Raw genomic sequence first — 13,851 nt, forward strand, 5'->3', positions numbered from 1 at the left:
TGACTCTTCTGCCCTTGTTTATGATCATCCCAGTTATCCTTCTTCTCCATCTCGAGCCTTTTCTTCGGCATGCATCCTGGTCAGTATTGCACTCTTTTAGCACTCTTTTCAACTGCGTCGTCCGAATCGTCTCCTACTGACTTGGATCCCTTAATCCTGCACACTTAAGCAATTGTTTTACAAATAATACATGCATTTCACGACATACTGACCAGTAACCAAGGCTTAGAATACGACTTATCACTGTCTGACAAGTTCCGTAAGGGACTAAGGCACGAGATAAGAATGTCGTTGGCTAGTAGAGGGAGACTCCCCTACGCCGAAGCGTTAGCACTCGCATTGGATATTGAAGCAGCGATGCCTAGGGAGAGAGCCAAGGAGAACACTACACCGTCTTTACCTCCATCACATCACTCCCGAGAGAAAAGGAAGTAGGATAATACTAGGACTTCATACGACGGAAAACGGTACCAATGGAATCAACATCGGTCCCAACACGGAGGAGGATAACATACATCTAGCCAGAGAGGAGACTACCGAACCAGGGCGCAACAGTGCAATGTGTGCACTAAGTACCATTTCGGAGAATGCCGACATCAGAACGCCACCAAATGCTACACATGCGGAGGGAACGGTCACTACTCTAGGGAGTGCCCAAGTAATACGGGAGGATCAGGATCGAGGCAGAATGATCAGGGTGTTGGGACTACCGCAGCGGAAGACACGGAAACCAAACAGGTCCTAGAACGGATCTATTTAGGTGATTATGATTCGACTCCAATTTCATGCAATTAACATAGATCTATAGATATAACATCAAATAAACACATAGTCATGCAATTTGATGTAGATTCGATTGTTACCTCATTTTGATCCATCATAGGATCGAAGTTGCTAGCTGCACCACCCGGAGATCCTTGGTTTATCGACCGTGAATCTTCCAACCTATTCCCTAGTCCTTGATTCTCCATCCGTGTGGGCGGATCTTAGATAATCAATATAGTCTTGATGAGATCTAGGAGGAACACTACACCAAACTATCTATCTCGATTCAATTCTATGGATTAGAATGAACAAGACAAGATCAAACCAAAACCCTAGATCTCCTTGTTCTATGGCTCGAAAATCGAGGCAAGAAGGAGAGAGAGAGGCCGAGTGATCGGCGGCTAGGGTTAGGGTTTAGAGAGGTGACTTGTGGTGTGCTAGGGTTTCCACATCTCATCACTATTTATAATGGACTTGTTGGGCTAGGTTGGGGATCCATGGAATGACTTAAGTGTTGGGCTCACCCATTAGATAAATTACTAATTAAATCAAATGACCCATGATTTAATATATTATCAATGGAATATTATTTTATTCCACTAAAGAATAATATTGCACTCCCACTTAAATCACCAAATTACAAATAACTTGGGTCCATTTTATTTTATAATATTTCCCGCGTTTAAGATTATCTTGATCCATCAATTTAATTCTTTTGTCTGCTATGTGACTAGAATTAAATTAATTCTCCAAAGAGTTTTTCTAGTTTGAAACTTTATTTATTATTCGTGGAATAAATTCCAACTGCGCAGTTTTCTGAATAATAAATTCCTCTTTCAAACACCTCTTGGGGATCACCCCTTAGGGATTTAATCATACCACACTGGGCACGCGAATTCTATGAAATAATATTCCAATACCTTCATGTTATTCAATTACTACCACCCAAGATATCATGAACTTGAGTTACGTACAAACTCTCACATATTGATAAGTCAAAGTGGCGTTTGATTGAATAAACAATATTGATATTAATATCATAGACTAGAAAATACTAAACTTTCTGAAATATATTCTTTCAGTAGATAGCAATAAAGAATACATTTCGGATTAGATCCTTTCAGTGCTTTACCACACCGATGTTACTAATCTCTTCTTAGGTAAGAGAGAAGAGAGAATTAGCACAAACATCGCAACCGTACCAATAGGTAGCCAAAGCCTATTTAGGTTGTGAATACGTTTTTCTTCTTACTAGATCTGGCCAAGTCCCCTACTGGAAAACTCATGAGGAGATTCATCGAATTTCCCTACTTGACCTTCTTAGTAAAAAGCCTTAGACTTGTTTATTATATTTCAAAAATAAACCATTATATTATATTATTTATTCTCATAAATAGGTAAACAAGTGGACGTGGCGTTTCTCGTATACATGCACAAGCTGACTGTACAAAGGCATGTACGCTCGAAGCATCTTTTAGTATACAAACCCCAACATGTATGTGTAGTTTAAACTTGTGCGTGCGCGCATGCATGTGCATTGTGAGTGAGTATTTGTGTGTGTAGTGTTTGGAATTTACTTTTACAATTATTAAAATTTCTAAAATTTTAGTTTTATTATAAAATCTACTCCTTCTGTCCCATAAAAATAGGGACATTTGAGACGCGAGAATAATACATAATTAGTTAAAATAGTGTTAGTGTTTAATGGTGGCCCTATGGTATAAATTGTAAATAAATTCATGTACTATGGATAATGAATTGGGGAGAACTTTTCATAAATGAAAATGAGCTATTTTTTGGGGGACGAATGTAAAAGAAAAGTGTCAATATTTTATGGGACAAAAGGGAGTATAAATTATAATATTGAAACGATATTGAATTGAAATGTAATATAGGATGAAAATCTAAAATAAGAATAAAGAAAAATGAAATTGAATGACCTTTCTTTGGCTAAATAGAAGGAATTGATATTCACATGTGGAATGGGATGAAAGTAGGAATATTATCCCATTCCATCATACCAAGCATGATCTTAGAATTTAACAAAATTGTACAATATATTATCCTTAAAAAATAGACAAACTTGTAAATGATACGGGTTTCAACGTGCAATTGATAAAGTAAGACGGGTGAGAAAAAGTAAGAGAGAGAGAGAGAGAGAGAGAGAGGTAATAGGTAGTGGAAGTAGTAGTGAATTGTGGATTCCACATTATTGGTGGTGTGTAATTGGTTAAAAACTTTTGATATTTAGACTTGATTTAATTTTGGAGGACGACCCAAAATGATAAAACTAATCTACTCCCTCCGTCCCGGAGTATTAGACTCACTTCTTTTGGGCACATGATTTAAGGAATTGATATTTAAATAGTTAAAGTGGAGAGAGTAAAGTATAAGAGAGGGAAAAAGTAGGGGAGAGAAGAGAGAAAAAAGTAGGTGGACAATAAAATAAGATAGATACTTTTGCTAAAAAAGGAAACGAGTCTAATATGTTGGGACATCCCAAAAAGGAAAGTTGGTCTAATACCTTGGGACGGAGGGAGTATTTTTTAAGGACGGATGAAATATTATATTATATTACTTCAATTCAATATCATCTCACTTTTATAATTTTTAGATTTTATGATAAAAGTAAAATTTTAGAATTTTTTATAAGTAATTTTTTTTTCTAAACACTACACACACTAATAGGTGAGATGTATAATCTTTTCATTCACCTACCTACTTATAAACATATTGGCTGAGGTGATTGATGATGTGTTACACTGCTTAGGTATGGTTTTACTGATATGATCATGGAAGTCGTGCATCAAGTATTTTATATACAGTTGGATTCAACCAGTGTTCAGCCTATTAAGATGACCTCCAAATGCTCTGAAAATGCCACCAATGTCTTCGTCTTCGAAAGAGCTTCATGTGGGTACCTTGCACGCCTCAATCGGAGTCAAGCAATATAATTTCAAAATATTGTAGTCATATTATATTACAGATTTATACTCCCTCCGTTTCGCTATAGTTGAGGCGGAACTTTTGGGTACGGAGTTTTAGATATGAATGTTGGGTGTGTTAAATAAATAGATAAAAAAAGTAAGAGAGAGGAAAATGTAGAGAGAATAAAGTATAAAGTGAATAGAGTAGAGAGAATAAAGTAAGGGTGAATAAAATAGAGAGAATAAAGTAAGAGAGAGTAAAGTAAGAAAGAGAAAAAAATTACCAAATATGGAAATGACTCAACTATAAAGAAACTTCCTGAAATGGTAAAATGACTCAACTATGACGAAACGGAGGAAGTACGTTAATATCTTACTTTTATTGAAACTTATACATTAAGTTTTTACTTTTATTGAAAACTAGCAAAAGTAATTAATGCATAACTTTAATTTAAATTTGAAAAATAAAAAGAGAGAAAATTCTAATTTGAAAAATGGATGAGGCTAGAGGAGTAATATAATCTAATCTCGTGTTGTTGATTATGTGTGGTTTGTTTAGCACTTAGTCTAATTTAGTTAGGAACTCGCATGGACTCATGGGTGTGGATTTGGGGATTGTGGTGTGTTACAGTCTTACAGACTAATAGTCATATTTTATTTAAGTGGTTTATAATATTTTATTATATAATACTCTATAATTTAATTAATGCATACTCCCTCCATTATAAATTTACGGATATTATAAATTTTATATTTTAAAATTTCACTACGACTTTATGGATTAATTATTAATTTATAAAATAATAATTATTATTTATTATTATATAATTTATACTCCCTACGTCCCACAAAAGATGTCACACTTGTGAAACGGCACGAGATTTTAGGAGGTTTTGTTTTGTGTGTTAAATGGAAAGAGAAAATATAATTTTTATATTAATGTGAGAGAGAAATTTTTCTAAAAAGGGAAATGTGACATTTTTTGTGGGACAAACTAAAAAGGAATGTGTGACATCTTCTGTAGGACGGAGGGAGTATTATATAATTATACTTTAATTATTTAATAAATTATTAATTATTATTATGAAATATTATAAAATATAGTTATAATTAGAGTTATTTTAATTACAGTTTATTTTACTAAAATTAAGTATGATTTATAATTTTAAATTATTTTAAAAATATTGTAATTAATAATATTAATAAAATAAGACTATATTGCATTAATACCTAAAAATAGTTAGGATTCAAAATCTTAGAAAGTTATACTAATTTTCCTTGTTCCTAGGATTCTGATTACTTTCTCAGATTGATTAAAAATCAAAACAAATATAGGAATTTAAAATTTAATGAATGAGATTACTTTTCTAAACAGAATCCTAGCAATCAAACATAACCTTTCTATTTTTGCTTTCATCCAGGTGACTTCCAAGGATAGAATAGGCTAAATTTTTTTTGCTACTTTCTAGATTGCTTGATATTAAATACACTATTTTTATTAATATTTTAATTTTAATTTTTATGATTGTCTAAATTATAAGTTTAGCACCATTCTATTTGTGTTAGTGCTTAATTGGTCGATTTTTCATCCTAGATTGAAACCTTTGCCATAGACAAAAAAATAACAATTCATGACCTGACACACAAAAAAAGGCTAGGAATCAAACTGTAGGAGAATGTTAGGGATTGATTTGAATCACATCTTGTGAATCTTAAAAAGCAATTTTCGATTATATTTATAGGGCACAATTTAAGTGGAACAATAAGTGTATTTGTAGCCTTGCTTGAATAACATATTCCATAATTACATTAGGAAACATTCCTTTCACAAAATATCCCTTTTACTTTTCCAAGAACCACCAAAATATGGATCAATTTAAGTTGCAACTTTCCAAAGCTCCAAATTCAATCTTTCTTTATCTAGAAATTGCGCTCCTTAATTCACATGCCCAATTAATACATATGCATACCCTATTCTTTCTATGATGAGTCTTTGCTCCAACCATTTTAATACTGCTATATTACTAATATAAAATTATAAGCTCAATAAAATGTTTTTGGCTTCAAACATAGATCAGTTAGAGACATAAACATAAAGAAAACAAAACATAAATGTGAATAGAAGGCAAAACATCCCATAAGCAAAAAATAAAATGAGCATCCAACTAAGAACGCTTCATCATAGCTCCCAAAATAAGTTTGGTTTGAACTACTCTTACCTCCAAGTGCTTAAGGTAATTCTGCCATTCCTCAACTCTAAGCTTCTTCCACTCCTTTTCCCCCTTACGGCCTTGCCCCGGTTCAAACAAGTCTCCACCATCCATCAACATCCTCTCCTCCACGGTCATCGCCCCACGGTTATTCAAGTCCACCCTCTTCCTCTTCTTCTCCAACACCTCTTCACTCTCCTTCTTGCTAGAAGATCCCCTCACCACAATCGCCTTCTCTTTATTACCCCAAATCATTTTCGATAGATCATAAACACTCTGCTCGTGGGGCTTGGAGAAGGTCCTCTCTCTGCCACTCTTGATTTTCCTCTCGAACTTCTTCCTCATCCTTCTGATTTTATCGAGGAGCTGCGCTCGGCTACCATCAGCCTGTAGATCCTCCTTGATAACAGAATGAAACTCGTCTATATCTTGAGTTGGATCAGTTTTATACGTAGCTAAGTAGTCGATCATCCCCTTCAAGATGACAATCTCATCGCCCTCGCTCCAGATTCTCTGGAAGAGGTTAGACTTCCTCTCCGATGTCTCGGACTTCTTGGCACGAGTAACCACATCAGCAGCATCAGAAGAATTGGTGGCCTTATTGGTACCGGGGCTTATTTTCACCAGCGTGAAACGAAGGTTACTGTCTTCCACCGGCTTTGGTTGAGTCTCTACCAATGGCTTGGCGGCTAGTGTCTTTTGCATCAAATCGGAATCAGAATTCGACTCGGTTTCAAATTCCTCAGACGGATCTTCTTCCTCCGATGAAGAAGGAGAAGGGGGCGGCAACAGTGGCTTTCTCATCACAGATTGAGTCTGTTGGAGTTCCAATTCGGAGTCGGACTCTTCCTCCAAAGCGACTTCATCGTCTTCTTCGCTGGAATCCGACATAGTCACACGATTTCTTGACATTTTTTCGAAGGAAGAGTTTCTAGGGTTTGTGGGTTGTGACATATTTTCGAAGCTTTAAAACACGTCAAATTAAATTAGGATTATATTTTCACATATGACAATGATTCACGGTGATTATATTTACCATAATCCAATTTGGATTGTAATTTTATAATATAACCTTTTATTTTTATTTAAGGTGTATGAAATTTGTACTACTATTTTATGTATAGATCCTTTTATATCTCACTATTTGAAGTTAAAGATTGCAGTAAGATTTTATTTTAAATTTGGAAAATAAAATTTATTCTAATTATTTGTAATTATATTAGTTCAATAACTCAGTGATGTAACTATGGAAATAAGTTAATTAAGAGTATTATAGTATTATTTAAGATTTAAACAGTTATGCTATTTTCTTTTATTTTTACACTGAATGTTATAGGGGAGTATTATATTGCTAACTCAATGCTTAATTGCTAACTACAACTCAATAATAGCCATTAGATATTCAAATTAAAGGCCTAGATCATTAACCACAAAATGTCAATACGATCAACAAAAAACGTCAATAAGGCTATAGGATTAATTCCAACAAAAATCAATAGGGGTATTAATGTCAAGTTAGTTATAACTAACTTTTAAAAGAAATCCCAAAACTTTAAATTCATATAACATATATCAAATTAAAGATAATTTTATAAGGATTCCAACGATATATTACATGCATATGTTCCGAGTCAAAATTTGAAAAAAAAAGTCTAGAATTTTCGTATTTTTCGTGCATAGTTAATGCTAATGTCAATACAAATAAGATAATATGTCAATATAAAGCATATACAATGTCAATCCTAAATTTGTGTTGACATTCTCAAAGCATTGTGTTGATATTTTCGAAACACTATATTGATATTTTCATCCAAAACCCTAATTTAGCGTTTTTTTTTTTATTTTTTTCGATTTAATTAATAAAAACGAAAATTACACGTGGCAAATTGTAGACCACACGTTTTTTAAAATCATTTGGTCTTGAATTAGTTGTAGTTAGCAATTAAATGATGAGTTACCAATTGATTAACCGCCGAACGTTATATTTGTCAAATAAGATTGAAAGAGTACTATTTTTTTTCTTTTTACCCAATACTATTTTTTCATTTAATAAATGAGTCAAAACAATTTAAACACGTACTAGTACAAAACAACTAATATAAGTCACTCACTTTATTTATTAGGAGAAAAAACCTTGCACGACGTGAATAATAGTAGTAGTAGAAAATATTTCATTCACAAAATATGATATTTTCCCTGTTTGTGTGGAGATATCAAGTTTTCTTACAGAATTATTCTCGAAATACTACCATAAGATATTGTTCAGAGTTATGCTTGTCCATAGTTAAATTTTGATCAGCAATAGTTGAACTCTCTTATTAGAAAATATTAGCCACTATATAATTTAAATAGTTAAATATTTGATCAGCAATAGTTGAACTAAGAACTATAAAGCTGAAAATAAAATATTAGCCACTATGTAACTTTAAATATTAAGTGGATGAGTTAAGAACATATGATTATATTTTTATTATTTTTTTTATCGTAGTTCAACCGTAACGTTCTAAAAAATTGAGAATGAAGAGATTAGAAGTTGCACAATTTGTGTTTTTACTAAAAACTGCTCTAGAAACTACATAGCGGATTGATCATATATTGGTGTTGTAATTTACTTATTACTACTAAATTTTAATTTAAAAAAAGATACATAAGAGATTGATTAGATACGTATTATATCATCTAAATGAATCTAATGTATTCTCTATTTAATTGTTTACGTATTATATCATCTAAATTTTAAATGAATCTAATGTAATCTCTAATTAATTAATTTCATACTTATTTGCTACTTAAACAATTCAAAATATAGAGGATTAGATGGGATGAGTTTTCTTGTTCAATATAAAATTCTTAATCATGTTAATTTGTTATATCATATACTGCATATAGTGTAGTATATGTTACCTGAACACGTTATAATATTTTGAATGTGATAAGATTAATTTTGAAATGCATATTTTCAACTAATTTATTATGCGATGCAAAAAAATTCCATGTATATAATTAATAACTTTATTGTATTTTGCATGAAAAATATTCAATGATTAGGTGTTTGAATATTTGTGTATTGTATATATTTTAATATTAGTATCGTTTTTATTATTATTAAATAAAAAAATAATACTCTCTCCGTCCCTCAATAAGAGTCACATTTTATCATTTCAATTTATCTCACAATAAGAGTCACATTTCACTTTTACCATAGATTATAAATAAGTCTCACATTCTACTAATCTACTTCACTCACATTCTATTAAAAGTCAATATAAAAAAGTGGACTTCATATTCCACTAACGTTTCTAACCCATTACTCCCTCCGTCCCCGAATACTTGACACAGTTTGCCATTTCGGTCCGTCCCCGAATACTTGACATAGTTCACTTTTTCCATTTTTGGTAGTGGACCCCATATTCCACTAACTCATTCCTACTCACATTTATTATAAAACTAATACTTTAAAAGTATGACCCACATTCCATCAACTTTTTCAACACACTTTCCATTACATTTCTTAAAACCCGTGCCGGGTCAAACTGTGTCAAGTATTCGGGGACGGAGGGAGTATTATTTACCTTTCTTAAAAATTGTGCACACACTAAATGTGACTCTTACTATGGGATGAAAGGAGTAATTAGTTTAAGTAATCATTTTTTATGAATTTTAAGTGAATCGCAATTAATTTTCAAATAATAGAATTTTAATGTGTTTCTTTGTAGTTTCAAAAACTTAAACATATTTGAATCCTTAATTATAGAGTTTTGTTGTAAATAATTTGTTTTATATTTGGTATTGAATGTAACTAAGGAAAACTTAGTGGTACAACATAATTATAAAGATTCAAGCCAATCGCATTAACCTTAATTGAAGGTAATAAACGGTTTTACATATAATAAGGGTAAGATAGTATACATAACAAAATATAAATTTATTAAAAAATAATATGGAAAGAAAAATTACTATCAAACAATTACATTATATGTAGATCATATACTCTCAAAAGTCAAAACTATCTCTTTCTCAACTAAACAATTCTCACCAAAAAGAACCTCCACTTTTCTTCATTTTTTACTAAAAGTGTCCGTAACAAACTATTTATAAATAAGATGTGTACATGTAGATAAATATATTATTATTATTATTATTATTATTATTATTATTATTATTATTATTATTATTTTAGGGATTTCGGTCACTAAAAGTAAAACCATTAACTTTCCCAAAAATTTGCTACTTCCTCTATCCGTGAAATGTTGTCCAGTTTTGTCATTTTGGTTTGTTCGTGAAAAGTTGTCCACTTTGTTTTTTTTTGGTAAATGGACTCCACTTTCCATTAACTCTTTACACTCACATTCTTAAAACTAATATATAAATGTGGGACCCTTATTCCACTAACTTTTTCAATTCATTTTTCTTCACATTTCTTAAATCTCGTGTCGAGTTAAACTTGGACAATATTTCATGAACGAAGGGAGTATTTCCCATAAGCTATTAAAAGTGATATGAAAAACTATAAACTTTGAGGAGCATGCTTTTTCCCAACCCAACACGATTTTAAAATGTTTCGGCAAAATATGATCTACGTGAACAATACGATCTACATGATAGCCATAGATATGGCCTGCACACCAGAAATTTTAAAACCTTACGACGTTGTTTCCTTCCCTAGCTTTTTCGATGAATCTTAGAATTTGATTGACGAATCGTACTTTGAATCGGCTAATATATTATTTTGTTTCTTAAATGTTTTAATTTTAACTCTATGGTTTTACAAATCATACGCTACGTGAAGTGAAGTAGCGACAACTAGGATTAAAAATGTCACGTAATCCATTAGGATCCGCCTTCTGACCTGTTATGGGAAAGGTGTTTTGGAACTACTTATATGGATAAAGATAAATTTCTTCGAGTTCAATTTATAGGTTGTCTATTTTCAGCAGGCATACCATTAGATAATGATGGTGATTGTTTTTCAGGTGGTAGTAGAATTTTGGCATTTCTTGAGTCACTCATCAGGGTACTCTTTTCCCGTTGGGAAGTTTCCCATAGGGTTTTATTCCCAAGGGGGTTTAACGAGGCCTACCCACACTGGGTTACGATGGGTGTCTCAAGATGGTCCGTTTAAGGTCGTTATTTGGTCCGTTTTTTATGTCAAGATGTTGTCCAGTTTTCCTCAAGTATTGATACACTCGGATTTTGCACTATTTTAAGGCCGTTATTTGGTCCGTTTTTTAAGTCAAAGTCACACTACATGTCCATTATTTGCATATTTTGTCTATTTTGGTATTTTGACGTGTTTTGTGATAAATGTGCATAATTGAGGCGAAAAAGAGAGCCAAAACGCAAAGTCTGGAAATCTGGAGTCAGACGGCGACCGGCGACCGCCGCGGATGTGTGCGGCGACCGCCGGCGCCCAACGGGCAGTGCAGTGCAGCGGTCCGCCTCAGAAAATTACACTTGGAAGAGAAGTCTCGCCCGACGACCGACGGAAGTCGTGCGGCGGTCCGCCGCCGAAGAAACAGACTCTCTGGACTCCAACGTGGCGACCGCCGGCCAAGGTGCGGCAGCCGCCGGAGAAAGGCGGCGAATTCGAGATGCCCCAGATTTGCTCCAAAATTTACCATATTTTGAAGATATTTTCCTTCTACAAAAAGGATTGGTTTTCCCCTATAAATAAGACCTCAAGCTTCATCAAAAAGAGAGAGCTTCTACTTGCAAAATAATTCATAAAGATCAAGAGCTAGAGTACTTCACTTGTGCAAGGAGTTGGAGAAGGATTTCAAGAACATCAAGAACGACAAGGATTCAACCTACGGGTTTTATTTGCTTTAGTTTTATGTTCAAATTGTCTTCCCTTCAATCTATGTGTTTAGCTTATTTCATCACATGTAACTAAACTCATAAGATTCTAGGGATGTGTTAGTAACGACTTTGGTTATACAATTCCTTTTTCTATTTAATATCCGTTTTGTTTTTACTTTGTTTCTTCCCTAAGTAGTTCTTGATGCTACATGATTGAGTGACACAATTGTGTATAATTTAATATAGCTTGCTTCATAACTGTGAGAGAGTTCTAGCGAGTTAGATTCACTTAGTAGACGCTACAGTTAGCTTCCCTTAAAACGGCACTTTGTTAATTGAGAGTGAGGACTTTTCAAGGGTCTTAGGAGCTATTCGGAGTTACGTGTTAGGATTGACAATCCTAATCTTGTAATCAACGTTTGCATCGCATGAGCATAAGCTAGGCGACTCGTCCTATCAAAGTAATAACTGTGCTAGGGTATTGTAGTTTGGAATTTGTATAACCATAATTGTGAACGCACATCCCTTGGACCCCTTTATCTCTATCGATTGTCTCTGTGTTTTATTCGCATTTAGTTGTTAATTGCCTTCTATTGTTTTATGCTTTCAAAGTTTTCCAAAACCTTCTGTTCTTCCAAATAGTAATTGAGTCTTGGTAGAGGATAGACACTTTGTGTTTGCCTCTCCGTGTTCGATATCCCGGTACTGACCTTTAGCTATACTATATATATTCTGTATACTTGCAGGTTTATTTAGTGCTAAAATATAGTGCATCAAGTTTTTGGCGCCGTTGTCGGGGAAGACAATTCACTTTGGAGTGATATCGTCAAGCGGATAATTTTGCTAATTTGGAATTTAATTGCTTTCAACTTTAATTTTAGTTTTTGATTTGTTTTTGTTTTTGATTCTTGCAGGTTTTGTATGCGAACGCGCTCTAGGAAGGACAACCTAGAACCGCTCGATTTAGAACTTGAAAGAACTCGTAGGAAAATAAGGAGTGAAAAAGGATCAGGAACCATGGGTGACAAAACTGACCTCGAAAAATTGCAGGAGATGGTCAAGATGTTGATGGACGACAGAGATGCGGAAAGGGCATCCGGAGAGGCGCTGGAAAAGAAGAACAAATAAACACTACCCGTGATGAACATGTTCAATCATGGGAATACTGTTACTTTTCCCGAAGGCCCTCGTATTGATGCTAATAATTTCGAGTTACGCATGACCCTTATACAAAGGGTCGAGCAAACTCCTTTTGCAGGTAGGGCCACCGAGGATGCCAACCGCCATCTCTCCAAATTTGTGGAAATCGCGAACACACTCAAGTTAAATGGTGTCGACGACGATGCCATAAGGGTAAGACTCTTTCCGTTTTCATTAACTGATTCTGCTAAAGAATGGTTTGAGTGTATGCCCAGAGAAAAGGTTTCCACATAGAATGATATCGTTGCTGCCTTCCTCGACAAGTACTATCCGCCAAGCACAATCTTGAAGCTGAAAAGCGAAATCTTTCAGTTCTTCCAAGGCCACGACGAGCCCCTCTATGAGGCGTTCGCTCGTTTTAAAGCTCTCCTCCGAAAGTGCCCTAACCACGGTTTCACCGTGGATCATCAGGTAGGAATCCTCTATAATGGATTTAATGAAAAATTTGTGCTATGTTGGATTCAGGGGCAAACGGGGGATTTTTGAGAAGGTCGGGTGAAGATGCCATGGCAGTGATCGAGGAATCCGCCGCCAACAGCAGGGGGTGGTCGAAAGAAAGGCATAGCATGAAGAGGATAGTTGCAATTGAAGAGGCCGAGGAAAGTTCTTTTGCGAAGGAATTGGCCGAACTCAAAGTTAGGGTGGACCAAATGGACACATCTAGGAAGGAGGATCCGATTCCACCAACCTCCATCATAGCGGTCTCTAAAATCGAAACTCCTGTCCCTGTAGTGGAGGAGATCAACTACATGCAAGGAGGCGGTTCCAACAGAAACTACAACAACAATTATCGCCCTAATCAGGGGGGCGGTAATTTCAATAATTATAATGGAAACCGACCCCATCCCAATCTTTCATATTCTAACAATAGTTTGTTGCAACCCCCCGCAGGATTTAGCGTTGGCAAAGGAGGAGTAGTTGAAACAAGCAAAAAAGGAGGAGAAGTATGA

At 34.3% G+C, this 13,851-nt stretch overlaps 2 protein-coding genes across 2 annotated transcripts; one reads left to right on the plus strand and one right to left on the minus strand.

Annotated features, from left to right (window-relative positions):
* Window positions 1–5,857: 5,857 nt before the first annotated feature.
* LOC125189546 (probable transcription factor At1g61730) lies at window positions 5,858–6,814 on the minus strand. The gene has a single exon (XM_048086813.1). It carries the CDS (start codon window positions 6,812–6,814, stop codon window positions 5,858–5,860), a length of 957 nt encoding a protein of 318 aa, XP_047942770.1.
* A 6,027-nt stretch (window positions 6,815–12,841) lies between these two features.
* LOC125189547 lies at window positions 12,842–13,851 on the plus strand. Its single transcript, XM_048086814.1, has 4 exons — window positions 12,842–13,054; window positions 13,136–13,292; window positions 13,367–13,711; window positions 13,793–13,851. The coding sequence occupies exons 1-4, from the start codon at window positions 12,842–12,844 to the stop codon at window positions 13,849–13,851; spliced, it is 774 nt and encodes a 257-aa protein (XP_047942771.1).

Source organism: Salvia hispanica, chromosome 5, assembly GCF_023119035.1.
Source record: "Salvia hispanica cultivar TCC Black 2014 chromosome 5, UniMelb_Shisp_WGS_1.0, whole genome shotgun sequence".
NCBI classification, from domain to species: domain Eukaryota; kingdom Viridiplantae; phylum Streptophyta; class Magnoliopsida; order Lamiales; family Lamiaceae; genus Salvia; species Salvia hispanica.